General features: G+C 42.9%; 1 protein-coding gene across 2 annotated transcripts; it reads left to right on the top strand.

The window, feature by feature from the left end:
• The first annotated feature begins 65 nt into the window (after nt 1-65).
• On the top strand, nt 66-26,910 carry HSPD1 (heat shock protein family D (Hsp60) member 1). Of its 2 annotated transcripts, none has more exons than XM_040357127.1 (12): nt 66-160; nt 914-1,098; nt 9,496-9,748; nt 10,787-10,869; nt 11,389-11,484; nt 13,144-13,237; nt 15,505-15,673; nt 16,704-16,803; nt 21,540-21,785; nt 21,895-22,069; nt 24,272-24,450; nt 26,347-26,910. In XM_040357127.1, exons 2-12 carry the CDS (start codon nt 925-927, stop codon nt 26,503-26,505), a joined length of 1,728 nt encoding a protein of 575 aa, XP_040213061.1. In that variant the 5' UTR covers nt 66-160; nt 914-924; the 3' UTR covers nt 26,506-26,910. The 2 variants fall into 2 exon arrangements, with proteins under 2 accessions (XP_040213061.1, XP_040213060.1); XM_040357126.1 differs by lacking the exon at nt 66-160 and adding an exon at nt 318-439.
• Nucleotides 26,911-27,941: the final 1,031 nt, after the last annotated feature.

Here is a 27,941-nt window from a genome sequence, read left to right as displayed (position 1 = left end):
GTTCTAAATTGTCACTTGTGTGACAGGACGGCGCACGAAATTCACAGAGCTTGCAAACGGCGAGCTTGCCGAGCAAAGAAAAGGCAGCAGAGAAGAAATCTGAGGCAGCCATCGCGATAGCATCCGGGTTGAAGGTCTCTGTACCGCTGACCTTGAAAAAGTAAGGCAGTTCCAGAAACTTCTGGAAGTTCGGCCCCGAAATCAGCATGCGGTATAACGGGGAGCGGAAGTAGCGCTGTGGGGAGGCGGCCTAGGTAGTGTAGGGAATAAGGAGGTGGCTATACATGTTCCGGGGCCAGGCGGTATTCTAGACTGACGTGACGGGCACACGTGACTGAAGGAGATTTCACAGTGTTGCAGCGTCCGTTCTGATTCAGTGTGAGACACGTGTGTGTGAGAGAGGGAGAGAGACCGGCACTGCTCTGCGGGAACACTACAGGTAATATGGGCCCGGGGAGGGGGACACCATCACTGCCTGCTGCAAGTGGGCTTTCTTCTTTTTATTTCATTAGAGTCCACTCTTCACCTCACTCGTGGGGTGTCAGGTGTGCCATTCATTCTCCACACCCGACATCCTATGATGGGGGGGGGTTTACTAAATCTTCTGCAGCTTTGCGTAGAAACCAATCAGCTTCCAGGTTTTATTATCAAAGCATAACCGAACAAGCTGAAGCTAGAAGCTGATTGGCTACCATGCGCAGCTATACCACATTATACATCTCCCTAATAACTAGAAAAGAGCACATGGTCCTTGTATAACCTGTGTAGATTACTTCATTGCCAGTGTGATTGAAGCACACAATATAATAGTGTTACATCCATCTTATGTTAATATGTGATACTTTTTGTACTCTCTTGTGAAGGTTTGTTCGATTTATATATCCTCCCTTTTTTTTTTTTTTTTTTTTTCCAGACTTCTTCAAAATGCTGCGTTTGTCCACCGTACTGCGCCAAGCGCGCCCAGTATCCCGAACCCTGGTTCCCTGTCTTTGCCGAGCCTATGCTAAAGAGGTGAAGTTTGGAGCCGAAGCCAGAGCACTTATGTTGCAAGGTGTTGACCTTCTAGCCGATGCTGTTGCAGTCACTATGGGGCCAAAGGTATGTGTGTCCTCACATGATGTCCATATTCTTTTGTCCTCACATGATGTCCACGCTCCTTTGCTGAGTGCCCACAGTTGACAGGATAAGTTTAAAGTTAAAAAAAAAAAAAGCACAAAGGACTAGGGATTGACCGATATTTGTGTTTTTCAGGGCCGATACTCTTATAGATTTTAAATTTTTTATTTTTACTGTCCTTTTTTAAATCTTTTTTTTTTTTTTTTAATCACTTTTATTGCTGTAGCAAGAAATGTAAACATCCCTTGTGACAGTAATAGTCAGTGACAGGTGCTCTTTATGGAGTTTTTTTGGGTGTTCTATAAGACCCCAAACCCCTCTTCTGCACTTGAAAGTATTCAAAGGGTTAAGATCGGTGCTTTTGGATACTTTCTATACATATTTTTTTTTAGACAGGTGCCTTTAGGATGCAAGTAATCTGGAAGTGATGTCATGATGGGACAAGAGAGTCTGTGCAAGCGGCGGAAGGGGGGGGGGGGGGTGGTGCGTCGGAAGGTTCCCTCCTGCTGCTTTTAATAATAGCTGAGCTGCATAAGTTTTTACAAGAAAGCTGACCGTCCGCTCTAAAGAACAGTTGGGGTGATGCCTGTAGCTGCATGTATCACCCCAGTACAACCCCTTGAAGTAATATCTAAAACATTTTTTTAACTGATACCGATGCTTAAAAAAAGTGAACATCAGTCACTGATAATCGACTGCACCGATAAACGGTTGACCCCTACAAAGGACATTACTGTCCTCTGTGCTGCTGTGTCCTGGTTTAGCAGAAATCTTCCTTCTCTGATGACCTTCTGGTACAGTGGAGTTAAGTGGTTGTAAACCTCAGACATGACATTTGAACAAAGCATATCCCTCCAATCAGTTCTCAGACCTTGCTGAGCTCTGCATAGTGTAACCTCAGCTCTCCACCCTGCTTTTTTTTTTCCTCTCTGAACTCTAAGGGCCAGTTCACACCAGACGCAGTTCCGTGTGCTTTTTTTTTTCCCTGCACAAAATGCATGCACAGTGTTTTTCATGTATTTCAATGGCTCTAGTTCACACCATGCAGTTAGTTTCCGGTTCAGAAATTGACTGTATGGTGTGAACTAGAGCCATTGGAATACATGGAAAACACTGTGCATGCATTTTGTGAAGGGAAAAAAAAGCACATGGAACTGCGTCTGGTGTGAACTGGCCCTTGGACAAGCTTTGGCTCACAGCAGGGGGCCCGGAGCATCCCACTGTTTTCAGGTCTAAATTCAGACCTGAAACGGAGCCAAAGACACAGAATCCTTCTGCAGTGCGATCTGCGGCTGCCCCGGAGGTGTGTGAACTTGCTCTATTGCAAGCCTGTCACAATCTTTTTTTTATGTAAGGGTTTACAAGGGTAAGGAATTGCAACCACTTTAGAGCCCAAGTACAAAACAAATTGGGCACAAGGGACTATACTTATCTTCAACAAGATGTGTCCCTTTTGCTGCTGTATCCTGGTTTAGCAGAAATCTTCCTCTGATGACCCTCTGGTATAGGCTAGAGCGCTATTAAGCCCAAAAGCAAACATTTATTATATTGTAGATTACCAATTCTTAGATGTGCTGGCTGCATTTGTTTTACTCTTTAGCCTTTCTTTTATATTCGATACAAACAACAAGAGCGCATCCACTAATTGGAAAAATATGGTAATCGCGCCCTAGTGACTCCCAGCGCTGCGCTGAAGGAATGAATAAGAGCGAAAGTCCACAGCTGCTGTTTTAAATAAGGTAAATGTGACAATGTGTGTATATAATGTATTCAAACAATGTGGTTTAAATTCTAATCGTATATAAACTGTGCTAATATGTGTGACCCACACAGGTGAACCAAAAAATTATTATAAATGCATAAATAAATTAATAGAACAATTGAAAGAACCTGTGAATAAATGAAGTGTTCAAAACAAAAACAGTCCATATGTGTTTAAAAAGAGTGAGGAAAAACTTTTTTTCTTAAATCTGTAATCTTCAAAAGAAATCTTCCACCACACCCGATGTGCAAAGTGAATCCTCCACCAATAAAAATTGGCCACTCACCAGAACGAATTGCCTGACACTCTCGTGTTTCGGCACAAAGGCATGTAAACGTTTCTCAAAACCTTTAAGTAGAATTCCAATTCCAGCAATGTGATAGATGTGATCCTCATAAATAATGAAGAAAGCATATGATGGTGTGATGACGTAAAAACGGTTTAATAACACACCACATAAAATCTGCAAAAGTTGCACTCGCAAAAGTAAATAAATCAAACTCGTGAATCAAAACAAAGCCGAACTTCCTCAATATTCAAATGGCTGATGAACTACGGTCACGGTGGACCTATGTAAACAATCGAATGCTTCTCACCACTCCATCTGCACTGTGCTTGTAACCCACATTAGTAGAAAAACTCTCAATCGCTGGTCACTTGGCGTAATACACCATGTGGAGGCCTCTCACGTTAGTTCAAATGGTCAAAAGTCCAAACTTTTGCAGATTTTATGTGGTGTGTTATTAAACCGTTTTTACGTTATCACACTATCATATGCTTTCTTCATTATTTATGAGGATCTCATCCATCACATTGCTGGAATTGGAATTCTACTTAAAAGTTTTGAGAAACGTTTACATGCTTTTGTGCCGAAACACGAGAGTGTCAGGCAATTCGTTCTGGTGAGTGGCCAATCTTTATTGGTGGAGGATTCACTTTGCACATCGGGTGTGGTGGAAGATTTCTTTTGAAGATTACAGATTTAAGAAAGAAAAAAACACATATGGACTGTTTTTGTTTTGAACACTTCATTTATTCACGGGTTCTTTCAATTGTTCTATTTATTTATTAATGCATTTATAATTTTTTGGTTCACCTGTGTGGGTCATACACATATTAGCGATGTTTATATATGATTAGAATTTAAACCACATTGTTTGAATACATTATATACACATTGTCGCATCCACTAATTATTAAAGCAGAGTTCCATCCAAAAATGTAACTTCCGCTTTTCGGAATCCCCCCCCCCCCCCCGGTGTCACATTTGGCACCTTTCAGGGGGGAGGGGGGTGCAGATACCGGTCTAAGACGGGGAATTTGCACCCACTTCCGGGAATACTCTTGTGCGGCAGCCAAGCCCCAATCTGTCTTCTGGGAAACGCATTGTTCCTAGGAGAGAACGGGGACCAGTGACTGTGCGCCGGGCTACTCGCGCATGCGCAGTAGGGAACCAGGCAGTGAAGCCGCAATGCTTCACTTCCCAATTTTCCTCATCGAGGATGGCTGTGGGTGCAGCCGAGGGACGAGCGATTGTAAGTGTCCATATTTCTCTTCCGTTCATAGATGAACACAGCATCCTTTGACAGGGTTATATCTGCTTCCATTTAGGAGAGTTTAGGCAGAAAAAAAGCACTTAAAGTGTTAACACGTTCCTCAGTGCAGCTCCTCCCGGGGGGCGTGCCCCCCCCCAGGTATAACCCACCACCTGCTCTAGCAGCCTCAGTTTTTTTCCTGCCTAACGACAGGAGAGGTCAGGCACTTCTAGAGTCCCTGTAGATTTTTTTTTCTTGCGATTTTTCTCGCTTTTTATTATTTTGTTCCTGCATTTTTGAATCCTGTGATTCTTCTATCAACAGCCGACTGGGTGACAGGCTGGGTCTTGACTCTTGTAGTCCCCCCATGTTCAGCCATCGAGCGTGTGCCGGCCCTTAGCTCAGCTTTGGGACGTCCACGACAGGCCCTGTTGCTCCAGGGGCGGCCGGGGAACTTCGGTTCTAGGGCACACATATGACCGGTCTTTTATGGCTTTGTCACAGTGTGTCTGGCTGACAGCCATGCCGTTTAGCGGACGTTGGTTCTGTCTGGGATACCTCCAGCCGGTGGTCGCAGGACGGGTAAGTAGTGGCCCCTTACTCAGGTAAGTGGTCTGGCTGGAATTTTCCCCTGGGAGGTCGACTGAGGGCTTGCCCTGCTTTCCTCTCCCTTATTTCCTCTCCCTTATTTCCTCTCCCTCCTTTCCTATTTGGGTAGCGGCTGTGAAGGTTTTTTTTTCCCCTGGGGTCTCTGATAGACCTGTGCTTGTGTGCGTAGCGGGGGCTGAGTGTGTTCACTGCAGGGGCCTGTGGTGTTCACTACAGGGCCTTTTTGTGTGTTATGGTGACTTTTTGCTGTGTCACTGTCTTTTTTAAATGGAGTCCCGCTTTACATAGCTCGGCGGCCATTTTCTTGTGGTCCAGGACTGTTTTTTACTTCGGCGGCCATCTTAGAAAGCGTTTGGCCTCGTGTGGCCGCTTTTAGCACTGCAGAAATGACACAAATCTGCCTAGAGACAGACGCAGCACAGCCGACTTCTCTGCACACTTGGGCTTCTCTCAGACTGCGCGGCACCTGGGTGAGGCTCGCCAGTTTGAAGTGACTGGTGGCCGGATGGGGGGTATATTAGCGCCCCCCTCCCTGGCTTGCTTCTGGGGATATCTGACACTGTATTGTCAGATGATGCGGGCTTAACCCATGCGCACAGTGAGAGCGACTCTGGTTCAGGGTCGGTTGCTGTTTTGGAAATGTTGGAGCTATTTTTTTCTGCGGGCGTGTTACTCAGTACTTGAGGATGGGGTGGGGGCACCTGCTGTGCCAGTCCTTTTTGGGTCCCGCAAACCGCCACGCACTGATGATGCTTTCCTTGTGTTCCTTTTTTTTGGGACAGTAAGGAATGGGATACGCCGCAGAGAGTTTTTTTCTTGCGGCCCGTTATCCCTTTGTGGAGGACCTTTTTAGTAAAGTGGGTCTCTCCTCCGTCCGTGGACCCTCCCGTGTCCAGGTGAGCTGTCCACCATGTGAATGGGGCTTCAGCCTTTGAGGACCCCGCAGATGGGAGAATGGAGGCTGTGGCCCGCTCCATCTTTGCGGTAAGGGGTTCGGCTGTGAGACCGGTTTTGGCCAGAGCTCTGGTGTCACGGACTCTGACTGCACAGGCAAAGTTTTTTTGCTGCAGGAGCAGGATGCTTCCGGGACCTGCAAGGACCTGGCTGAATAATTAGTTAGGGGTCTTAGGATTTGTCTGTGAGTAGGTCCTGGTTACGCTCTTGCTTTCCAGGTCTTCTGCCTATACGGTGGTACTGCGCCGCCTTGTGTAGCTGATGTCCTGGTCTGCGGACTAGTCCTCAAAATAGGCCATGGTGAATGGCCTTTAAGGGTGAACGGTCCTTTTGGGACTTCCCTGAATGGCATCATTGAGGATGGCCACGGGTGGTAAGCGCATGCTGTTCCCACAGTCTGGGAAGGGCTAGGGACCTTGCCATGTGCAAGGACCCTCCTTTACAACCCCTAAGCGTTTTTTCCCCCACCCTGTGCGGTGGGGGAAGGTTTGCAAGGTGCTAAGACCCCCGCTGCAGGGCAGCAGCGCACCTGGTTCCGCGAGCCTGCGGACATACCTGCTTTAGCCTGTAGGTCTGCCCCCGCCCGTGTCTCGGGTGGGGGACCGGCTTCGCGGCTCAGTGGAGGTCTCTCCTCCCTGAACGTGTGGTTTGCGAAGTGGTTTCCTCGGGGTACGAGTTAGAGTTTTCTCTCTTGTCTACCAAACAGGGTTTTTTTCCCTCCAGCTTCCTCCGGTTCGCCGGTTGGCTCTGTCGGGTGCTGTCCAGGATCTTCTGGTCGGGGGAGTGATTGTGCCAGTTCCCTCGATGGAACGGTCTCGGGGGTATTACTCCAATCTGTTTGTAGTCCCCAAGGAAGACGGGGGTCCGTCCAATCCTGGGCCTCAAGGACCTCGTTTGTTTTTGTCAAAGTGCAAAATTTCAGGATGGGGATTTTCTGGGGTCCTTGGATGTCATGAACGCGTACCTGCATGTTCCCATATGCTCAAAGCACCAGAGATTCTGGGCTTTGCGATCAGGGAGGACCATTTTCATTTTGTGGCCCTCCCGCTCGGCTTGGTGTCGACACCACGGGTTTTCACCGAGGTGCTCGTCCCGATACTGGCCCGGCTGTGACAGCGGGGGTTTGTTATCGTGGGGTGTCGACATTCTCCTACGTGCTTCTTCGAGCTCTGAATTGGTGGAGCCGTGTCTATCACGTGTTAGACTCTCCAAGAGTTTGGCTGGCTTCTGTATTATCCAGAAGTCAGTCTTGATTCCGTCTAAGGGACTGGAATTCCTGGTTCCCCTCCATACAAACACACTCGATTCACCATATTGTTGAGGATATGCCGGCCATCAAAAACAAAGAAATTAAGCTGCCTCGGTGTAGAATTTTTATTATAATATATGTAAATAAAAAAAGTACAGTACTTGCAAATTGTAAAGCCGGCAATAAAAACAATCGCATGCACGCCCCTGCTCAACACCTGGAGACTGCAGCCCTACATGTTTTGTCTTAAGACATCATCGGGGGCTGCTGCACTGATGAAATCGCTGCTTTAAAAACCTAACCATGGCACACCTCCAAGCAGAGGATTAGAGTTGGGCAAAAGTTTGACCCCCCCCCCCCCCCCCCCCCAACATCGAATGTTCAACACCCAAATTTGCAGGATGTTCGCCCACACTGGAGGCAATGCACTGCACAGTGCATTCTAAGCCCTGATTGGGCAAAGCTTTGCCAAATTGGGGCGTAGTGAATAGATGGCTGTTTAAAGCGTAGTTCAACCCATTTAAAAGTCAGCAGCTACAAAAGTGTAGCTGCTGACTTTTAATAATCAGACACTCGCCTGTTCCGTAGTCCAGCGATGCGGCGCACAGAGGCTCGCTCCTCTCCACGGCGCCAGCATTGTTATTATGGGCGCCAAGCTGTGGCTTCACAGTTGGGCGCGCGCTGTGGTGGAGCCGGGAAATCTTCTGGGACCTGTGATGTGTCCCAGAAGATAGGGAGGGGGGAGAGGGGATCTTCCAGCGCCAGGGAGGAAGTGGGAGGTGAGTGCCCATAAAAACAGGCATGTCAGAGGGTCACCTACACTTAAAACGGAAGTTACATTTTTGGGCGGGGCTGGGAGGCCAGCCACGGCATCCTTAACAACCGATGAGTCATCAGCTGTCAGTGGGCTTCCCACTGTTGGCTGAGTAAAGAAAAAAAACACATTGACACTAAAGTGGGAAAAAAAACCCATACCAGACCCTTATATGAGCATGCAGCCCAACGGCCCAGGAAAGGGGGGGGCACAAGCGAGCGCCTCAAAATGGAATGTTGGAGACAAGAACATCTTCCCAACAACCCTGGGCGGAGGTTGTGGGGGTCTGCGGGTGGGGGGCTTAACAGATTCTGGAAGCCCCCTTTAACAAGGGGATCCCCCCTCCCCATGTGCTGAGTATGGGGTACATGGTACCCCTACCCATTCACCAAAAAAGTGTCACGGTAATTAAAGCACACAGTTTTTGACAATTCCTTTTATTAAAAAGAATAATAAAAAAAAAAAAATGTTCCCCCATGTAGATCTGTCAATCGCGACGCAACCGCCGATTCGCAAAAAACAAAACCCTCCACCGTCTAAGGCAAACCCCTGGATACCTGGTTTCACAGTTCTTATATAGGTAAAGGATGGAGCCACCTGGCGGTACCGCTCCCCTCCCCTTCTGATGTCACTGACCCGATGCATGCTGGGTCGGTGACATCACAAGGGGGTACTGCCACCCACCCAGCTCTTGCCCACATAAGAGCTGTCAAACGGCAAGCCAGGCATTTGGCAGTTTGCCTTTGACAGCGGAGATTTTTTTTTTTTTTTTTTTTTTTTTTATATGTATAATTGTATTGTATTCTACTATATTTGACTTTTTTATATAATTTTAAATTAATATAAATTGTATTGTTGGCCAGGAGTATACCGCATACTCATTTATATGGGGGGGATCTTGGGGGCCCCCTTGTTAAAAGGGGCTTAGATTTTTGATAAGCCCCCTGCCCATAGACCCAGAACCACCACCCAGGGTTGTCATGAAGAGGCCCCCAAAAGGCCTTTAGGCCAATAGAATGAGCCAGCCAGCGCAAAGTGCATAGCCTTCACCACTGCCGACCACTTCCGGGTCAGCGTTGAGCTTCCTAGAGAAACACTGATCCAATCCTTTCCAGCTACCCGGAATATCGGTGGGACCCGTAGAGCCATGTGGAGTACCAGGACTGCACATTGCTTTGACGAGCATGCACCTTCTATCATCTTGTGTTTTTCATCTTAGCCTAGTAAAATCATTTTAATACTACTCAGGTTGGCGCTCATACCCCCCCCCCTCCCTTTATAATGTAAGCTATGAATGCTGCTGGTCTTGGACACTCTGGCAGGTGGCTTCACTACTTTCTAAATGTATGCCCTCTAATCATAGGCAAGGGATATGTATGTATGTAAAATGTATTTACAATTTTTTTTATTTATTTTTTCATATGACCATATATTTTTTTCTTATCTATCTTTTTAGGGAAGAACTGTCATAATTGAGCAGTCATGGGGGAGTCCTAAAGTAACCAAAGATGGTGTCACAGTAGCAAAAGCAATTGATCTAAAAGACAAATACAAAAACATTGGCGCTAGACTAGTTCAAGATGTTGCCAATAATACAAATGAAGAAGCTGGTGATGGCACAACTACAGCAACTGTCCTTGCTAGAGCAATTGCTAAGGAAGGTTTTGAAAAAATCAGTAAAGGTGCAAATCCAGTTGAAATCAGAAGAGGTATGTATTGTATATGCCATTTGCCTTAGTAATACTTTTTTTTTTTTTTTTTTTTTTTTGCCAACTTCAGTACATTTTACGCTTTCCCATCCAGATATTCTGCATTTTTTTGGCAGTCAGTCAGTGCATAGTGGTTGTGGGATATATAAAAGTGATGGGTGTTATACAATTCTTTTCATCAATAAATATTTCTTATAAGAAGGCCTAGTACAGTTTGTACCTTGTGAAGTAAGTCTACCCAAATCTTCCAATACACTGGTGGCACTCCGGAGCATGAAACTCTTGCATAATGCTCCACCATCTCAGGCCGCCAGTGCTAAGTATTAAAATGTAATGTTTCCCATCTCTCATTTAAAAAGACCTGTTTGTTACCAGAGTTGTAGTACATTGGGCTGTGTTGTGAGATAAAAATTGCCAGTTTAAAAGGGATTGTTTTATTAGGACATCAAAAAATCATTGGCTACGTCACTGCCCAGTACTCGTTCTTATAAAAGTTAAGAGTTTTTAGATCTGCTGCCTTAGTGTGTTTTTGTGATTTGAGATGATAATCATTAACTTGCAGTATTTCAGGCCACAATCTAATGTTCAGCTAAAATGTGCATTATTAACTTGGATGGATTTGTTATATCCCGTTCAGTCATAGTTGTGATTCACACACCTCTAATGGGCAGCCAGGCTACTTGCAGCTCTGTGTCGCCTCTTTTCAAGGAGGCTTTTCAGTAAAAGATATAATATCTCTAAACCGCACCCTGCTTCCAGATTCCATAAATGTAGCACAAATTTATCCCCTCCATATTCAAGGGAAAAGTTGACGCAGGGTACAATGAATCAGTCTTGATACTGACCCTTCATCTGAGCTTTCCAGTTGACAGACACTGTAAAAGTGAACTAGAAAGTAGTTGCTGCTCATTTATGAACCTCTGTTGCTGCAAGTTGGGGAGCAAAGGGTACTCCTTTCTATTGCCATAACTGTATTGTTACTTCTGTCGCTCTAGTGTCGCTACTTTGCTTTAAATATTCTGATTTCTTTCTTTGCAGGTGTTATGTTGGCGGTTGATGCTGTAATTACAGAGTTGAAGAAACAGTCAAAACCTGTAACAACACCAGAAGAGATAGCACAGGTAATTTATATTCACTTTTACTCTCTGAAAAACACAATGTGACATGTAAAATTGGTAAAGGCAAAATGCCACATTTTTTATTTTTTTTTATTTTTTTTTTTTACTTCTGCTTTATTTGTTCTGATTGTGTGTCTTATGTGGTGTAGATTGTTTGAGGTCATGTTCTTATGCCGAGCTGGTTAAAACGAAAAGCCATTAAAACAGAAAATATAGCGACTATTGAATAACTTATGTTATTCAATAACAGAATGTTTGCAATCAATTTTTATGGACACTGATTGACAGATGGTATACTTCATTCCTCCTGGAAAGTGTTTTTTCCATGAGAATCAACTGCTCCAGGCACCAATCCTTTTCCACAACCCCAAAAGTCAGTTTCTGCTAGGTGAGAGTGGCATGTCCTTCCCATCATTCAGATGTGTGCTTATTGCTCTCCTGCCATTCACAAAATAGCAGTACAATATCTGTGTTTTTGCTTATCTATTTTCTTATCTTTTTTTTTGTTTTTTTTGTTTACAGGTGGCTACAATATCTGCAAATGGAGATCATGAAATTGGCAAAATAATTTCGGATGCCATGAAAAAAGTTGGTCGCAATGGTGTAATAACTGTCAAGGTCTGTATTGTCTAATGCAGTAAATAGACCTCAGATTAAGGATTTTTAAACCCTGCAGAATACTATTTGTGACGGTAGTAGAAATCATCCCCGTCAAGCAGTCCCTTCTTCCCATAAAAGAAAATCACAGAATAATCCACCCATGAGCCAAAGCTTAATGCTGGAACAAGAGACACTTTAATGGCAGCATTCAGCTGGTTATATACAGTTTACAAGCTAATCATCAACCAAAGAACAATGAAATCTCCACCCCCTTTTCACACACTGGGGGCTCCCATACAGATTATAGGTAGACACTTTGGCGCCGACCCTGAAGACACATTTCTTTAGATAATGACATCAGTGAAGTTAATTACTAGTTGTAACAGAATACGTTATCTAGACAGCTTGGCCCGCATATAGAAGAGGTAATTGCCACAATGAAGCAATCAGAATAATTAACATGAGCCAATTATCTAATCATTTAGCCTGACGATACAATACACCTCTTAAGGGTAAACACAGGTCTTCTTCACACAACACACAGACCTTAAAATAGCAGGGAGAGAATTAGACTGAAGCATATAGGCAATTGCATACAAGTCCTTCACACTATTATAGGGCCAAAATGATTTACATTTGATTTCGCTAGTATATGCATTCTTAATGTGGATTGTTAATTTCTTCCTGTGAGTTCTGCCACTAACAGTGTAAATGTAAGTATAAAAAGGCTGGCTTTAGTTTTCCTATAACGTAAGACACTAAATGTAAAAATTCCTGTTTATAACCAGTACTCGTTTTTTTGTTTATTGCTGCTTTTAGCTTTGTCTGGATTTCTCTTCAACAGTATTACTGTCACATTGGAGGGTAGTTCTCAGTCTATCAAAATTACAATCTTCCTGGTTCTTGCCAATGGTACATGGCGGTGTTTATGCTATGGGCGAATCTTCAGCTCCCTTTTTAATAGTCATAATAGGCACTGGACAGAAAGTGTAATATCCCTAATCCTCCTTCCAGATGCAGCATAAATGCTACCCATCCAGATTCAAGGGAAAATTTGTTGCAGTGTACAAAACACTGTGGATGTTGAAGCATAAAAACAACTTTTTTGAGTGATGTGGCATGCCTTCTGCGGTTTTAGAAGTTAGTTTTGTATAGCACAGATGAATTTCCTTGCCAGTATATTTAATCTTATTTGGACACCCATCGTCTGGCAGAAATGGCTAGTTGGAGGAACACGCACTTCACTAAAACGTCGCCCATTTCTGCCGTTGGCCGAATGTATACTTCAAAGGGCAATCTTCACCTCATAGCTTTTTGCTACCCTTCTGATTATATATATATATATATATATATATATATATATATATATATATATATATATATATATATATATATATATATATATATATATATATATATTCATGGATTTGGGATTCAGCCGTATGCAACTGAACTAAAACAATATAATTGACAGCAAGAGTTTACATTGCTTAGCCCTCCATATCTAGCACCCGTGATTGAAGTACTCCTGCCTGTTTCTGCCAATTAGTTTGTAAAACATTAACATATAACAAGTTGAATTTATATTGGCAGTATGCTATTTGAAATATTGCATATCAAATAACGTGCTGTGTTTTGCTTTTGTTATAAGTGAATACCTCCTAAATATTTTTACAGGATGGGAAAACACTTCATGATGAACTGGAGATAATTGAAGGTTTGAAGTTTGATCGAGGCTACATCTCTCCCTATTTTATAAACACTGCTAAAGGTAGGGTGTTTTTCTTTCCTTTTACTTTGAAGTGTGGGTTTCACATGACTGTTCCTATGGAGTCAGCCTGTCTGTTTTTCAAACCGACCCGATTAGAACCTCCATTGCTCTCTGTGGAGCTGCGGATGTCAGTGGACATGTGTCTTAAAACAGACGAATGCAAATCCATTTCCCATCCATCTGACAGATCAGATGACTTTGGATGGAAACAGGACAGGCAGTCCATTTCCATCCTACCACCCCATAGAGAGCAGCTAGCTGTGTCCGCTCTGCATAAGCAGAGCGGACCCATCATCTGCTTGCTCAGTGGGGATCAAGGGAGTGATTCCCTGCTGAGTAGGTGGGTCTGCCCCATCTAAAAGAGGCCTTAAACAAATTCAAACTCTGCATTCAGAGATCTTGAGCCATGTCAATCTCCTATAAGATGGTCACAGAAACAAACCTTTTATTTTGAACAGTTCATTAATGCTCAAAGCAGTAGTGTAGCAGCTACAATGTTATAATGGTAGAGAAAGCACAAGCTGTGCAAATGGGGGGGGGGGGGGCACAACATTGGCACAACCGAGCATAGTAAGCTTAAAGCGGTTGTATACCCTGTAAATGTTGTTTTTTTACACCTGTAAAGGAAAAGCCCGCATACTAGCTCATTATGAAATGCTTGCCTTAAAACGAGGTGAGAACTTGCCTGGTCCACGCCGAGCGAGATGTCATCTTGCTCCGGCATGTCTTCCGTGTATTATGCGTGTGTGTGTGTGGGAGACTTCAATTCGGCAAGGTCCGGCGGGTGCCGGTCCTTTAGCCGAGGATCCCCGCTGCGCATGCGCCGCTGCAATCAGCGGCGCATTGCGGGGGGAATATCTCCTAAACGGTACAAGTTTAGGAGATATTCTTTATACCTACAGGTAAGCCTTATTATAGGCTTACCTGTAGGTAAAAGTCAAAAAGTGAGGTTTACAACCACTTTAACTACTTGGGGAATAAAAAAGCATGATTGCTTTCCAACGAAATACATATTATTGATAAAGATTAGAAAAATGAAGGCAAATACTGTTCAAAATCTGGAAAATACAGGGAAAAATGTTTAAACCCCTTGAAATCAGAGAATTTGGCATCTAATCTTGAGAACTGGATTTTCTCAAAGCGTCTTCCAGGACAGCTCATGAGACCAAGGGCTCCTCCTTTCAGAACAGGAAACCCATTACCCCCACCGGATAAAAGGGTAGTCCTCTAGTAAGTATTAGTGTTTCCTCCCAGACGAGGGGGTAACATGTTTTCTGGAAACTGGTTTCCCTAGTCTCATGAGCAAGGCTCCTGTTGGAAGTATTCATACTTTCTCTTCTGACCCAGAGTGGCACCTCCACTAGGGGAGTAGGTTTGTTGCTGCTGTCCCCTGTTCAGTGCCTGGGAAAGGCCAGGACTGCAGTGATGTCTGGCCCAGAGCACAGGCCGCATGGATGGCATGGCAGAGTTTTCCTGCTGGCTGTGTGTGCAAGGGGAAAAAATTGCATTTTCCTGGCACCCAGCTCCATTCTTTGCATCTTGTGTACAGATGCCAGGTGGGTAAGTATCTTGCCAAAAAAATGTCTGCTAGATTTCTTCTTTAAATGCTACTTGTGTGTTGGGCCTTATTTTGTTGATTGACAAAAGGCCGAATAGTCCAGGATTCATTTGCTTCTCTAACAATTTTTTTTTTTTTTTTTTTTTTTTTTTTTTATGAAACTTTTTGGGTAGATTTAGACGTGCGTCTAAACCTCCCTTTGAAGCCTGATCTGCACTCCAGCGGCTACTGACAAGGGAAGGGATGTAACTGCCACAATGGCATGCATTGCACCTGAAGCCAGTCATTTAAATGAATATATGGGTAACCACTTTAAGCTGGTCAGATGGGTAGAATTTCAAATGAAAATACTTTGCTATTCTAAACATTAGTGGGTCAAATACATTTTTTTTTTTTTTATTTTTTTTTTTTAACCAGAAGTGATGAAAAAAATTTCCATTTCCTTAATTTTCCCTCGATCAAACATACTTCTAACAGTGTGTGTGTGTGTGTGTGTGTGTGTGTGTGTGTGTGTGTGTGTGTGTGTGGTTTTCGTTTGGTTAAGTCCATTCATTCCAAAATCAAATGTTAAACGGAAACAATCTTTCAAATGTTCTGGGAATCTTTTATAAGAATTTTCGTTCTAAATTCTATGGCCAGCTTTAATATGTTTTCATGGCAAGCAAAAAAACATCTGACTTTTTTTTTTTTTTTTTTTTTTTTTTTGCAGGTCAAAAATGTGAATTCCAAGATGCATATCTTCTGCTTAGTGAAAAGAAAATTTCTAGTGTTCAGTCTATAGTTCCAGCTCTTGAGATTGCCAATGCCCACCGCAAGCCTTTAGTCATTATAGCTGAAGATGTTGATGGGGAAGCTTTGAGTACTTTGGTTTTAAACAGGTAATGAAGGGAATGCTATAGTTTCTCCACATATATTCAGTTGCTGATTATATACAAATTGGTGTGTGACAATGGTTCTTGCCTCCTGGAAAGCTAACGTATTAACGCCATTTGTCTCATGTATGCCTGTGGTATGTTATAGAGACAAAGTTTGACCCTAGATAGAATATCTAGAAGAATAAGCAATAATCTAAAATGGCCTGGACATTTGTTGATACCCCTAGAAAAGATAATTGAATTGGCGTGATATTTTAAACCTCAATCGCACATCTCCAATGTTGTGGTCAGCCAGCATGTTTGCATGGGAAAAATGTAATCGCTCCGCTCTTTGGTATCATTGTGTGAACCACACTGGACCAAGACCTGAGAAGGCGAAGGAGAAAGTTGTCCAAGGCGATCAGCAAAACAATTGTAGACCAATATGTTAAACCAGCTGCTAAGGCCTATACTTGTAATCTCTCTGGAAGAAACCACTTCAAAGTTCACTTCTAGTCTATTCACATTTTCCAACCCTAATGAAGGGGCCTTTTATGGACCCCCAAAACGCCTTGCTTACTTTTTGAATTGGCGTCCTGATTTTTATTAAAATAAAGTTGTGGTGGGATGCTTATTTCCATTTTTATTACTTTACCACTAAGTAAAGGAGACTGGAGATCCTCTGGGGTATGTAAGTCACCTGCCCAGGAACCAAATTATTTACATCAACAGTGTTGGGTCCAGCGCTTTTATTTTTTACAAAAACCTGACGGGTGGTTGAACGCCTCACGACTCTAGTCAAAAATACATTTTAATTATACTGTATGTACTGGGGGATCTTTTTTTTATTTTTATTTTTTCTTCATGGCCTTTTATGAAATAAACAATGATGAAGGCCAATTACTTTTGTGACTTCAGGAAAAAATTGTTTTACATGTTTTGTCCACGGCTGTAAAGTGTGTGTGTGTGTGGTGTGTGTGTGTGTGTGTGTGTGTGTGTGTTATATAATTTCTCTATCTGACTGTAACATTTTTTTTTTTTTTTTCTTTTTTAGGCTGAAAGTTGGTCTTCAGGTAGTTGCTGTGAAAGCCCCAGGTTTTGGTGATAATCGCAAAAATCAGCTTAAGGATATGGCCATTGCTTCAGGTGGAGTTGTAAGTTGACATAGCATTTTGGAAAACAAATTTGAATTGTGGTGAAGTTTGATTACCAAATTCAAACGCTCATTGGAATGTGCCCCCTCATTGACTTTGCTAGAAATGTGTTCATTAATGACCCAGGATAAAAAAGATGATCTGGTCTTCCATGCTTTTTTTTGGGGGGGGGGGGGGGGGGCATTCCCTTTCTATTCAGTTTTCTTACTTTTTTTTTTAGTACTGTGATAGTTTAACCTCTTGACCACTGGGCACTTAAACCCCCTTCCTAACCAGACCAATTTTCAGCTTTCGGTGCTCTCACAATTTGAAGGACAATTACTCAGTCATACAACATTGTGCCCATCTGAAATTTTTGTCCTTTTTTCCTCCACAAATAGAGCTTTCTTTTGGTGGTATTTGATCACCTCCTGGGTGATCATGGACAAAAATCTTGTTTCTGTCATATTAGCGGGTATTGCGGAGTATGGGGGGGGGGTTATTGCAGAGTATTGTGCAGGGAAGGATGGCTGGATCTGTGACTGCATTTGTCACAGATTCATCCACAGCAGCTGTTGCTGCCTCTTCTCTCCCCCCCCCTCTCCTCTCACACAGAGAGGAGAGGGAGGAACCGGCGTCATTACATGACGCCGGTTTGTTTACAAGTGATCGCTCCGTCATTTGACGGAGCGATCACGCGGTAAACCGCCGCTATCAGCGGCGATCTGTGATGCGCCGGGTCTTCTAGACCCGGCGCTCACAGATTTCGGGAGCGCGCCCCAGGGGGCGCGCGAGTGAAGGATTCTGGGAGGACGTCCTCCCAGAATAACTCCACTGCGCTGTAGACGTTTTGTCTATGGCGCGGTGGGGAAGAGGTTAACAATTACTCTGCCATGAAACACTGTGCGAAAACATTTATTTATTTTGAGCCTTCTCTTGATTCAGCCCCATGTGTATGTTGGTCTGCTGGAAAATCAGCATCCAACTGACTCCCGATCAGCACTCTCAGCCAATGACAGAGCGCTGATCGGAGTGTTCTAAAAAGGGGGATGTCCCTCCTGTCAGAACACAAAAGCTCAGCAGGGGAGATGGCTGAACAAATCTTGCATGGTTAGTACAGTGGCTCCAACCAGAGTAGTCAACTTTTTTGAATGTGAACCTGGCTTTAGAAATGCCAGGATGGCAGAAACACCCCCACAATGTCTCATTTTTTGGAAAGTGTTTTTACCCCAAGTTGATCTCATTAATTGTTTGTACATGAAGAAGCATGCTGGAAGTAGGGTGGCTAAAGGTTTTCCAGAGAAACACTCATAATTTGAATAGTCTCTGCGCTCTGCTCTCCCTCTCGCCATGCTCTGTTTTTACTTTGGAGATTGGAAGACTGCTAAGCCACTGATGGGAGGGGGTAACAGAATGAGCCAAGTTCCTGAAATTAAAACTTATTTCTGTAAACTTTGCAGATACCCACAGCTTTAGAGGGCTTGTTTTGAAGCTTATTTGCTTTTATTATTATGTACATATTATGTCCATTGCTTGGCCAGTGCTCTACCTTCTTTAAAAGAGCAGATTACTTTATGGAAGCAAAATACACTGCCTTAAACAAGTATTCATACCCCTTGAAATTTTCCACATTTTCTCATGTTACAGCCAAAAACATGTATTTTATTGGGATTTCATGTAATGGAACACCACAAAGTAGCGCATGGATGTGACTTGGAAGGAAAATGATAAATGGTTGTCAACCACAGCTCAGGTGGGAGAATCTGTCCACAGGACAGCTAATAGTCATGCACTCCACAAATCTGGCCTTTATGAAAGAGTGGCAAGAAGAAAGCCATTGTTGAAAGAAAGCTATAAGAAAGTCCCATTTGCAGTGTACGAGAAGCCATGTGGGGGACACGGCAAACGCGTGGAAGAAGGTGCTATGGTGAGATGAGACTAAACTGACGTTTTAGCCTAAAAGCAAAACGCTATGTGTGGCGGAAAATTGACTGCACATCACCCTATCTGCACCATGAAACATGGTGGTGGCAGCATCATTTTGGGATGCTTTTCTTCAGCAGGGACAGGGAAGCTGGTCAGAGCTGATAGGAAGATGGATGGAGCCTAATACAGGGCCATCTTAGAAGAAAACCTGTTAGTCTGAAAGACTTGAACCTGGGGCAGTGGTTCACCTTCCAGCAGCACAACGACCCTTCACATACAGTTGCAATGGAATGATTTAGATCAAAGCATGTTCATGTGTTGGATTGTCCAGACCTAAATCCAATTGGAGAATCTGTGGCAAGATTGAAAATTGCTGTTTACCGACACTCTCCATCCAATCTGACAGAGCTTGAACTACTTTGCAAAAAACAATGGGCAAAATGTCACTCTAGATGTGCAAAGCTTGTAAAGACTTGCACTGTAATTGCAGCAAAAGGTGGTTCTACAAAGTATTGTGTGCCACTTTGTGTTGGTCTATCACATAAAATACATTTGTTTTTGGTTGTAACATAACAAAATGTGGAAAATTTCAAGGGGTGTGAATACTTTTTCAAGGCACTGTACTTTCTGAAATCTGTAATATGGTGTACCTCTTATGTAAGGAAAATTATTTTACTGCTGCCTAGTCTGTGGTTCCAGCATATTTATAGGATACAGCTCAACAAGACTTCCTTTCCTCTGCTCTCTGTTTACAAGAGGCTTGTCTGAAGAGATCGGACTATAGAAATGTTCTAGGGCGTTCAATTCTGTGGCAGCTGTCATTCATCAAGGAGGCATAAGGAGCCTGGCTGCCTTGAAGAAAAAATTCAGATGTTGGGTGCCCCTTTTTTAGAAGGGAGTGGTCTGGTGCTGGAGGGATAGCCTGATGGAAGGATAGCAAGCTCTGTGTTCTAAGATGTGAGGAGTTTGTCCTTCTCTTGACCATTAAGGATGAACTCCGCCGTGTTCACGCAGTCCATGTGCAGAGCCCATCATGAAGTCTGCGCTGCACTAATCACAGGCAGGGAGACCTTTCCCAATATCTGCAGCCGAGCATCGGGAAATGTCTCCCTGCCTGTGATCAGCGCGGTGCCGACTTCCTGGCGGGCTCTGCACATAGACTGTGTGAACAAGCCAGAGCTCATCCTTATTGGCCATGTTCCCTGAGATGTCAAAGAATGGAGGACTTTTGCCCAGCCTGACAGACTTGCACCTGTTTTTAAGAACCTTCCTATTGCAAGGAAGGATTGATATTTTTCACTGAAGTGGTGATCCACCAGGACAAGGACTTCATTTGGGAGTATAGGGGCAGTGGAAAATGCAGGGAGAGAACACCTCAAAGCATAGGAATCGTTGATAATGTGGGTAAGCATGTTGGATGTCCATGGATTCCATGTGTTCCCCTTGTCCCAGGGAGGCCGTTATTGACCTTGCAGATTGTAACGAACGTGGGTATCAGATTCCTGCCCTCCTTACTAACTCATGACAAAGGACCGGCCAATCTCACTGCCCTGTCACTTGTGTAACAATGCCACTCAGCTGCACGGGGCACAATGATTTTTAAGCTTGTGGGACCCAATCTAGGTGCCAGCAGCCTTGGAGCGATTTGTCACTGGGCTAATCAAGCAATTAACCCTTTAACTGACACCACTGACTTTTACTGCATCTCTGTAACAATAATATCCATATTGTGGTGCAGTGGGAAATTTACTTCAAAACAAATGTCTAGGAGGAAGGGGTACCAGTGGTTCCCAAATGTGATCTGACATGGGTGTGTCTGGACTTGAAACGCTACAAATTCTCTGAGGAAAATAAATATGTCCATATTATGTATGTGCTATTTATTTTGAAAGTTGCAAAACATCCTGAAGTTTCAGAACTATCACTGTTGAACTGTCTGCCCTCTGTGGATTGAGCTAATTATTACAGGTATCTGTTGGTTTTCTGGATTGGGAGGGTGACCGTTTCCAGCCTTAAATTGTGGATTGGGTAATTGAAAGGTCTGATCACTGGACTGATGGGAACCTCTTGGTCATCAGTTTGTGTATTGGATAACTGAAAGAAAAAGGTGGGGGCAAGGTCACTGATATGCTCTTCACAAGACATGACTGAGGTGAGCTGAGACATGGCAAAATGGCTGCTATGCGTTGGCCCAGTATGCATGGCTGTTACGCAGATTGCATAGGAAACTTTGGAATTTTAAGGAAATTGTTGAGGGATTAAAGTCCAGGATAGGACAGATACCTCTAATGGTGTGTGTTGCTGTGGTGTATACTAAAAGGTGTGTCGGTGCTGTGGTATATTTGTGCAAATACCTTCTTATATCAGTGCTTCCATGGCCTGCCCCGCGGTGTTGAAGAGCAGAGCAGCAAAGACTAGTTGAGCGCCTGCAGAGAGGGGGGCAGTGATCCCCCTGCTGACACCTGGGAGATGAGAGATCGTCTAAGTACCTGCAGATAAGGAGGGGGGACTGAGATACCCCCTGCGCTTCCATTGCCCGCCCCGAGCTGTCTATACTGCTCTAAACACCGCAGGGAGGGGGGCCGAGATCCCCCACTAACAGCCAGGAGAAAAGATCAGCGTTGTACCGAAGGTATTTGCTAGTTGTGTTGCAGAAGCATTGTATATACATTGTATACTATTGTAGGAGATTGGATTCTAGCATTTACAACCACTTTAAGCTAGGGATTATTTTTTGGGGGTAGTGCTTATATTGCAGCCCTCCCCGAAAATCACAGTAGGTCTTATTTTTGGGGAAACACGGTATAAATGTTACATTTTTGTACACACAGGTTTTTGGAGAAGAGGCTCTCAGCTTGACTATTGAAGACATTCAGCCACATGATTTTGGAAAGGTGGGAGAGGTTATTGTTACAAAGGATGACACAATGATATTGAAAGGAAAGGGAGACAAGTCACAGATTGAGAAAAGAATTGCTGAAATCCAGGAGCAGTTGGAATCTACAACCAGTGAATATGAAAAAGAAAAATTAAATGAGCGACTGGCTAAGCTTTCTGATGGCGTTGCTGTACTAAAGGTAATTTTATTTTGTGTTTTTTTTTATTTATTTATTTATTTTTTTTTTTTGTTTTTTTTTTCTTGAGCAGCCATTAATTTTATATATATATATTGAACACACTTTTTAGGTTGGTGGAACCAGTGATGTTGAAGTTAATGAAAAGAAGGACCGAGTAACAGATGCTTTGAATGCCACACGTGCAGCAGTAGAGGAAGGCATTGTATTAGGCGGTGGCTGTGCACTGTTGCGTTGTATACCAGCGCTGGACGCCTTGATACCATCTAACGAGGATCAAAAAATTGGTACTTGTGACTATTTCCTATTGTTTAATTGTCATTTTGCAGTTTTGTTTGGGAATGTAAAATTTTGAAAAACCGCAGTCATGTGCCAGGAAACGTGCTGGATGTGTATATATTATAGGCAAAGAATAAAAATAGTACAGTTGATATTTTACAGCAGACCAACCTGGGACTTTTCAAATGCATGGCTTGGGCATATTCTTGTATATTCGACCATGCTTCAGGAAGCAAATGGGTATTTTCTGTGTACACATCTAAAAGCTATGAGCTATTTTTTAGAAGGCCTTTTAATTTACAACCAGCTTAATCATAATAAAAAAAAATGTATATCTATAAACTGCCACCCAGACACTACAGTATTGCTGGCATACAGCCATCTGCTTACGTGACTGGTCCTCTTCCAGGAGCCCTGAACCCAAGGTGTTCCTTATCTGCAAATACCAAATTGACATGCCTTGCTGTTAAGGGACTCTGCCTGTGGCATTTAGCGTTCAGAAGAAGCAAGGCCAAAATGCTGATTTCATAGTCAGGCTATCAAATGCACTTGGTGTAAATAGACATGCCAGGTTGTTGAATCTCTGGTTATTGGAGCCGATACTTCCTTCTAAATTAGGAAAAGGAAATGCTGCACCACACTTTAAGGTTTGTTGCATATGGCAGTGCCTTATGGGCAGATGTTTGCCTGCAACTGTTTAAGATCTAGGCCCAAATACTAAAAATCCTTTTTGCTTCAGCATGTTCATGTAACTTTAAAATTTAGTTTTTCAGTTGTGTGTTTTTTGTTTTCTTTTGCAATGCTTTAACCACTTCATTACTGGGCACTTGAACCCCCTTCCTACCCAGACCAATTTTAAGCTTTCAGCGCTGATGCATTTTGAATGACAATTGCGCGGTCATGCAACACTGTACCCAAATTATATTTTTATTTAAAAAAATTCCCACAAATAGAGATTTCTTTTGGTGGTATTTGATCAGCTTTTTGTTTTTGTGCTATAAACAAAAGACATAATTTTGAAAAAAAAACACTTTTTTTACTTTTTGTTATAATATCCCTTTTTTTCTTTTTTTTTTTTTTCTCGGTTTAGGCAGATACTTATTCATATTTTTGGTAAAAAATTACAATAAGCGTATATTGATTGGTTTGCGCAAAAGTTTTATAGCGCCTACAAAATATGGGATAGATTTATGATTTATTTTTTTTATATTTATTTTTATTTTTTTTGGCCAGGCCTGCGATTATTAAGGCGGACATATCGGACACTTTGACACTATTTTGGGACCATTCACATTTATACAGCGAACAGTGCTATAAATATGCACTGATTACTGTATAAATGACTGCCAGGGAAGGGGTTAACACCTGGGGGCGAGAAAGGGGTTAAATGTATTCCCTGGGAGTGATTATTACTGTTGGGGGAGGTGACTGATCTGTGTCCCTATGTACAAGGGACACGACATCGATCGCTCTCTCCCTGACAGGACGCGGAGCTCTGTCACTGCCGATCGCGGGTACCTGGCGAACATCGCGGCTGCCAGGCACGCGCATTGCGTCACACACCGGGCACAGTTTTTTTTTCCGGCGCGCATGGGGAATGTAAATAGGACGTTGAGAGCCGCGCTGTGGACGTCTTTCGTCTACAGCACGGATCTCCAGTAGCTAAAGTACCTGGTAATGTTGCAATTCAAGTCTAACTGTGCCTAAACCATACGCTTCCTGGTGTGTGCGTGCCTGGACCCTTCTGTGCCAACATCCTCACAGCTGTATATCTGAAGTAGAGATCTATGCCACGGCTACCTCTGCCTGCTATTTTCAGTAGATATTAAGGCGGATTTGAAGATGTCACTACTGTGTTTATTCCTTGTTCTCTGTGCTGGTGGGTCTGACATAAGGACACAAATCCCTGCAAAAACAATTGTCACCCAAGCAGGATTTAGATCTACTTTTATGTCCAATCACCAAGGAAGACTGCTAGGGTGGTTAATGGTAATCTGTGTTGCTAATGTTCAGTACTTTGTAATGTTTAAAATAAGCCTCGGTTTTAGGGAGAAAATGTTTCATACTACCTGAGCACTTCAGTTATATCTTGGTTGGTTCTGAAATTTGTATATAGATTTGGTTATCTCTTTTTTGTGTGTGTGTGTGTGTGTGTGTGTGTGTTAACTGCTAAAGTTGTAAATGATCTGCTCCTGTTTGTTTTTCAATAGGAATTGAAATAATCAGAAAAACACTGAAAATCCCTGCAATGACGATAGCGAAGAATGCTGGTGTTGAAGGATCATTGATTGTTGAGAAAATCCTGCAGAGCCCTGTTAACATTGGATATGATGCTATGCTTGGGGAATTTGTTGATATGGTGGAAAAAGGCATCATTGACCCCACTAAGGTAACACTAAAATATTACAAATCTTAGCTTTTTATTTAGCTGAATTATTTTTTTCCCATTGAGCGGTACATTTATTTAATTACTGGAAAGGTCTTATTTGAAGAACATATGGATGTTAAAGATTCTTCCCAGCTTGGCAACTAGCATTTTTAGAAATTAGTCTGCAATAGCAGCCGTCATGTTTTTTTTTTTTTTTATCATGAGTTCCATTTTAAATCTTGAGATGCATACTGAAAATTTTTAAGTCTTGCATCTATACCAGTGCAGTTTGGGTTTTGCTCCAGACAAATTGCAACATTTCGTATTCATTGTAGCACTAATGTTGCTGAATGAATTGGCTTGGCCCAGTATACTTTAGGGCCAGTTCACACCAGACGCAGTTCCGTACAGTTTTGTGTAAACTTTTTTTTTTTTTTTTTTTTTTTTCACCTTCATGCATCCTCTGCATTAAGGTGAAAAACCACCTGGCTGTGACCCACAGCCCTCCCCCTCTCTTACTTACCGGAGTCCTGGAATTTCCCCCAAAAAGGACGGGCTGTCCCTCTGCCCGAGGTTCTCGGTATTTAATTGGATAGATTGATAGCAGCCCAACAATTGGTTCCTGCTTCTGTCAATCAAATCCAATGAATGGGGGGTGTTGCAGAGTCATATATTTGGCGGCTATGGATGCTAAATGCTGGACTTGGGAGCACGCCAGCAAGGTAACCCACGGGGAGAGCACTTCTTCTAGGGGGTTCTCTGTGGGGGGGGGGGGTAGCTGCCGAGGGACCCCAGAAGTTGGTGTTCAGGGCCACTCTGTGTAAAACGAACTGCACAGTGGAGGTAAGTATGACACGTTTGTTTAAAAAAATTCATAATTTGAAGCTTAACAATCACTTTATAGGCCGGAAGGATTTGCCCCCTAATGACTAGGCCATTTTTTGGTATACTGCATTGCATCGCTTTAACTGACTATTGTGCGGCGTTGTTGAGCTTTCTTTTGGTGGTATTTGATCACCTCTACGTGTTTGTGTGGTGTTTGTTTTTTTTTTTTTTTTTTCTTTTTAGCAGTACTGTGAAATTGTGGCGGAAGGATTGGACACTTTTGACACATTTTTGGGACCATTGACATTTATACAGCGATCAGAGCTATGTAAATGTCACTGGTAGGGAAGGGTTTAACATTAGGGGGCGATAAAGGGGGTTAAATGTGTGTTCTCTGGATGGGTTCTAACTGTATGGGGATAGGACTGACTGGGGGAGGGAGGACATATTGTCCTCCCCTGACAGAACAGAAATTTGTGTGTGTATATATATATATATATATATATATATATATATATATATATATATATATATATATATATATATATATATATATATATATATATATATATATATATATATATATATATATATATATATATATATATATATATATATATATATATATATATATACACACACACACACACACACACACACACACACACACACACACACACACACACACACACACACACACACACACACACACACACACACACACACACACACACACACACACACACACACACACACACACACATCCCTGTGCTGTCTCTCATGCCCACGATCTCGGGTTGCCGGTGGGCATCTCGAGATGCCCACCAGCCAAACGCATCAGATCTTCTGCAATGTGGCGGGCGCCTGAGCCCCTAGCGGCTCTTAAAGGGAACAACATACCCATATGTTTTGCCCAGCCGTGCCATTGTTCTGACGTATATCGGCGTGAGCGGGTCAGCAAGCGGTTAAAGTGGAAAGTCAGCCTGACTGGGCCAGATAGTAAAGATTTTCCGAATAGTGTTGTAAATATATTTAAATAATTGTGTAATTCTATAGGGTTCCCCCTCTAATCAACTTTTTTTCTTTTGTTAGGTTGTACGGACTGCTCTAATGGATGCAGCAGGTGTTGCTTCTCTCTTGTCAACTGCAGAAGCAGTAGTGACAGAAATCCCAAAAGAGGAGAAGGATCCTGGTATGGGTGGAATGGGCGGTATGGGTGGCATGGGAGGAATGGGAGGAGGAATGTTCTAAAGGACTCTTGAATAGAGAGCTGTTTACGGACTGTGCAGCACCTACAGTTGTCCAGAAGTCATGAAGACCAGAAGATCCATAATGGCTGGCGGAAAAAAAAGGGGGGACCCTTTGAAGATTATGCAGTTTGTCTGTCATCATGCCTTTTGAATAATTTATTACAGATTCATCTTTGTACATTCCTTAGGTGTCTGTACCTGTATTTTGCAATATTGTAAGTTTTTTTTTTTTTTTTTCTTTTTGTTTGTTTTTTTTAAATAAATTTTTCAACAGTGATACTTGAATAGTGTAATATTGCTTAACTGTAAAATTGTACATGTCCATTATTCTGCAGAAATTACTATCGCCCTTAAAGTGTAATATAATCCCTAAATAAACACTAGCGCTTTAACAGATTATTCTAAACTGCTTGCATATTTTAATGTCAAGTAAAAATGAGCAATAATAATGCAGTCTCCCCCTTTAAAAAATCTAATTTTGTTGCAACCTGAAATGAAGAATTTTTTTTTTTTTATCCATCTGTATTTACTACTGCAACTTCTAACATCCACGTGAGAATGCCAGAGCAAATAAAATAAAAAACCAAATCGCTTAATTGGAAAAGATCACCCCTTGGTTTGGTATTTTGTTGAACCACATTTTGGTTTAATTGCAGGATTTAGTCTGTTAGGATATTTTTCTACTAACTTTGCATATCTATAGAGACATTTTGCAATATTTGTCCACTCTTTGCAGAACTGCTCAGGTTCGCCTAAATTTAATGATGCCCATTTGTGGACTGCAGTCTTCAAGTCATTACACAGATTTTCAATGTGGTTTAAGTCTGGGCTTAAGCCATGCAAGGGCATTCAACTTTCAACCACGTGTGCTCATTTTTGGTAATTGTTTGGTGTGAAGGCCAAACAGTTTGACCACCCTCAAGACTAAGGCAACATGGAAGAAGGTGTTCTGGTCAGATGAGACTAAAATTGAATGATTATGCCTCATCACCAAATGATATGTCAGGCAGAAATCCAAATAACACCATTCCTACAGTAAAACACAGAGGTGGTAATATCCTGTTATGGGGGTGTTTCTCAGCAGCAGGGACTAAAAACATTTTCAGGATAGAATAAAAATGGGGGGGGGGGGGACCATCAAATTCTTGAAGAAAATCTGCTGCCAGAAAGTTGTTAATAAAAATAATGGTGGAGCGAGTGGCCGCATAGAAACTCCTCTCTGGCTCTCAACACCCATTCTACCCTTATCCTGTGTCCTATCGCCTCGCTGACTGTGCCAAATCCTTCACCACAGCTGTGGGAACCCAGCAGGCTGGCTAACATGGTGAAATACTGGCCCCCATCCGCAACAGAACCTGCTCAGTTCCGGAGGCAAGATGGCGCCGGGACACATGCAGGGCAGACGGACACGCTGCAGGCATCCTCCTCTGACCCGAG

The sequence above is a fragment of the Rana temporaria genome, chromosome 6 (genome assembly GCF_905171775.1).
Source record: "Rana temporaria chromosome 6, aRanTem1.1, whole genome shotgun sequence".
Taxonomy (NCBI): Eukaryota; Metazoa; Chordata; class Amphibia; order Anura; family Ranidae; genus Rana; species Rana temporaria.
Note: the sequence above shows the minus strand (reverse complement) of the source record. Positions and strands in the feature narration are given on the sequence as shown.